The sequence below is a fragment of the Psammomys obesus genome, unplaced genomic scaffold, assembly GCF_907164565.1.
Source record: "Psammomys obesus unplaced genomic scaffold, mPsaObe1.curated_primary_1811, whole genome shotgun sequence".
Classification (NCBI taxonomy): domain Eukaryota; kingdom Metazoa; phylum Chordata; class Mammalia; order Rodentia; family Muridae; genus Psammomys; species Psammomys obesus.
The window spans coordinates 1,563,893-1,567,688 of NW_026596158.1; the positions used below are offsets into that span (position 1 = coordinate 1,563,893).

The window sequence follows — 3,796 nt, forward strand, 5'->3', positions numbered from 1 at the left end:
GTGGTGGAGGTGGTGGAGGTGGAGGTGGTGGAGGTGGAGGTGGTGGAGGTGGTGGTGGAGGTGGTGGAGGTGGTGGTGGTGGAGGTGGTGGAGGTGGTGGAGGTGGAGGTGGTGGAGGTGGAGGTGGTGGAGGTGGTGGTGGAGGTGGAGGTGGTGGAGGTTGTTTTGTTGTTGGTTTGCTGTTTGGTTTTGAGATAGGGTCCTGCTGTGTGGCTCTAGCCCAGAACTCTCTGTGTAGACCAGGGTGGCTTCAAACACAGTGATTCACTTGTCTCTGCCTCCCAAGTGCTGGGATTAATGTCACGCCAGTTTTTGTTATTTCTGGGACTGGGTCTCACATAGCCTAGGCTGGCCTCAAACTTACTGTGCAGACAAAGATGCCCCTGAACATCGGACCTCCCTCCCTGCCTCTACTCCCAAGTGCTGAGGTTAACGGGCACGCACTGCCAACGCTGGTCTTGCTGCTTGGTCACTTGTTGATTACAGAGAGAAAAACAGCAACGGGGAGCAATCTGACAGAGTCCCCGCAAGCAGCCCGAGGCTCCAGTCGGCTTAGCTGTTCTGTGGGATGCTGAGATGCTCCAGACTGTCTGCAGATGCCCCTTGTAAGATGGCAGTGTTCATGTCTAGCTCACGCACAACCTCCTTACACTCTGTACACGGTTCTTAGCTTCTCCAGCGCTGTGACCAACCCGGCACATGCTAGGCAAACATCCCACCATGAAGCTGCGTTCCCTGCCTTTCTCTCCATGCTTTAAACATTCGGATGTCAGGCAACACAGCCGGGAATGGCTGTTCCGCTGTGCGCTTTGGGGAATAACGGTGAGAAGAAAGTGTTCGCCTGTTCATACAGGGGCAAAGTCTTATCTATTTTTGACAGGCAGCTGATTGACGCCTCGGGTACCGAACCCACGGCCCGGTGGTACAGGAGGCTGACAGTATAAGCTATAGCAGCCTCCGGGCTGCAGAGGTGAAATGGCTCAGCACTGACCATGCTTCCAGAGGGCCAGGCCTGATTCCCAGCATCCAGATGGTGGCACACAACCACCTGTGATCCAGTTCCAGGAATCTGACGCCTTCATGGGCACCAGGCACACCTGAGGCACGCAGGCATTCAGGCAGGCCAAACCCGCACACGTTAACCAATACAGTCAAGAACAGAAAGATACAGTGGCCTCATATAATGAGGGCACAACTCCACTTCTGCAGAACACACACACACACACACACACACACACACATATGAGCCTGATTACAGTTAAACATCTCCTAAGCCTAACCTGACAGACATTTTGCAAAACCATTGGCCTGTAGTCTTCAAAAATGCCCAAGCCAGGATGGAGAGGTGGCTCAGTGGTTAGGAGCACTAGCTGCTGTTGCAAAGGACCCTGGTTCCATTCCCAGCGCCCACATGGAGATTCACAAACATCCATGACTCCAGTTCCAGGGCATCTGACACCCTCTCTGACCTCTACAGGTGCTGGCGAAGATATGGTAGTTGAGATACACACCCAGACAAAACATTCATACAAATGAAGTAAAATAAATCATCTAAAATGCAGTTAAAGTCAGAATCAAAAAAGACGGGAAAATATCGGGCACATTCTACACAGAGACCAGAGGGCCTAAGCACTAAATGGAGCATGTGGCCTTGCATTGGACGCTGGTCCAGGAAAAAATAAAAAAGAAATGAAAAATGATTGCCACAATTGGACAAATTTAAATTTAGTCCGGGAATTAGGCCATAGTGTGTCAGTGTTTGATTTCCTGATACACATAATTGCCTTGCATTCTCTCACTCTTTAGGGTAAAGAGTCACAGTGTCCCAACTATTTGTTCCATCTCCTTTGCCTCCTCCTACTTATTTTTTGCTTTCTTGAGACAGGGTCCCATGTAGCCCAGGCTAGCCTCAAACTCTCTATGTAGCCAAGGATACCGTGAACTTCCGCCTCCACCTCTAAGTGCTAGGATGACAGGCTTGTGCCACACCGGGTTCCACTGGGGTCATTTAACCATGATTTTCTTTGCTCCTGTCTCTTGTTTCATAGATGAAGAAGGAAAGTTGTCTGTTGAAGCTGAACTCTAGAAGGCAGCCCTGGGAGCCCATTATGCTGACACCTCCCATGACTTTATGCATAGAAGAGACAGGAAGAAGAGAATTGTGCAAAGAAGAATGGAATTTGGACATAAATTATAAGATGTTATCCTAGGGATTGAAAATATATTTTGGCAGTAGGTCCCCCAGTGAGGGGCTGGGGTGTGGCTCAGCAGTAGAGCCCCTGCCTAGAATCCCCCAGTGAGGAAATTCTTCTGTGGACTGACCACAAAAGAGGAAGAAGAAGATAAGTTATCCAGCCTGCATCACACCCTGCGTTCAGGCCTCAGCAGCACAGAGTAAGAATAAGCATGTGACTGGGGACCCATTCTTACCTCATAGTGGGGGTGCTCAAGGGGCACAGGCTCAAACTGAGGAAGGCTTTTGCTAAACCAGGTGGTAACCGGGCGCTGCATGTTGATGGCGAAGGGCTCAAAGCCTTCCTGGAGGCCACAGATGGCAAAAAACCTCAGGGAGCTCACGTCCTGGCCCAGGTTCAGGTGGCCCACCTGACCGGGTCCCAAGCTGCAGACGGGCAGGAAGCCTGAGGGAAGGGACAGTGGTGGGGTGAGTGGGAGGACGGTGAGGCGCATGGTGGGAAGGAGACGCTGTGGAAGATGGGAGAACCACGGAAGGAGGGACACGTGACACGGTCTCAGCTCTCACCGTCCCCGATCTCAATGTCTCGGAAGGCTGTTTCCGAGCCCGAGTCCGACATGAGGACCTCGCCATTGAGGGTGAAGATGATGGTGTTCTCCGTGAGGTCAATCATGCAGCCAACGACGTCACCTGGCTGCCAGGGGCGCCCAAATGGCTCGCTGCCCAAGTGCCAGCGCTGGCCCTGTGAGAGAACCCAGAAACACGTGATGCAGAGACGCAGAGAAATGGCGACAGAGGGCAGCCAGGACACACACAGGGAGACACGCACGGCATCAAATTCAGCACACGTGACACAGAAGATAACTCCTCATCTTCCTCAAGGTCACATCTACGAACCTTAAAATCTCCTTCACTAATCTCCCCCAGTTCCTGCTGCCTGGCAGTGTAGATAGACCACCAAGGTGGTCGTTAGTGTAAGGCTTGGGACAGGAGTAAGCAAAGGCATAGGGAAAAATGAGCCTATCAAGACCCTCCACACAGGCCCATAGGTTCCCAGAAGGGTGGACAGTGATGTGGGTGGGTGAGGTTGGCACAGGGCTGGCTGGGTGGGGAAAGGGATGCCAGGGAGGAGGAAAACGTGAGGAGATGACACATGAACAGTAGACAGATGGATAGACGGGTAGATGGAGGGATAGACTGAAGGATGGGTAGTGCCGGACACAGTGATGCCCAGCACTCAGGACAGGCTGGAGATCTGTGAGTTTGAGGCAAGCCTGAGCTAAACAGCAAGTTCCAAGCCAGCCAGGGTCATTCATCAAGACCCTGTCTTGGGAAAAAAAAAAAAAAAAAAAAAAAGCTGAGTATAGTGGTGCAAGGCTCTAATCCCAGCACTCAGGAGGCAGAGGCAGGCAGATCTCTGTGAGCTCAAAGCCAGCCTGGTCTACAGAGTGAGTTCCAGGACCATGTGGAGAGACCCTGTCTCAAAATAAGTACATAGATGGATGATGGTGAGTAGTATGTATGCATGGAAAAATGTATGGATATATGTATGTGATGGATGGATGGATGGATGGATGGATGGATGGATGGATGGATGGATGG

At 51.6% G+C, this 3,796-nt stretch overlaps 1 protein-coding gene across 1 annotated transcript in view; it reads right to left on the minus strand.

Annotated features, from left to right (window-relative positions):
* Ryr1 (ryanodine receptor 1) overlaps positions 1 to 3,796 on the minus strand; it is a 109,492-nt gene that overhangs the window by 79,452 nt on the left and 26,244 nt on the right. The window contains exons 26-27 of the mRNA XM_055594688.1: positions 2,762 to 2,936; positions 2,431 to 2,639 (exon numbers count right to left, since the gene is read on the minus strand). Coding sequence (XP_055450663.1) covers positions 2,431 to 2,639; positions 2,762 to 2,936 — 384 coding nt within the window. The remainder of the gene's footprint in view (positions 1 to 2,430; positions 2,640 to 2,761; positions 2,937 to 3,796) is intronic.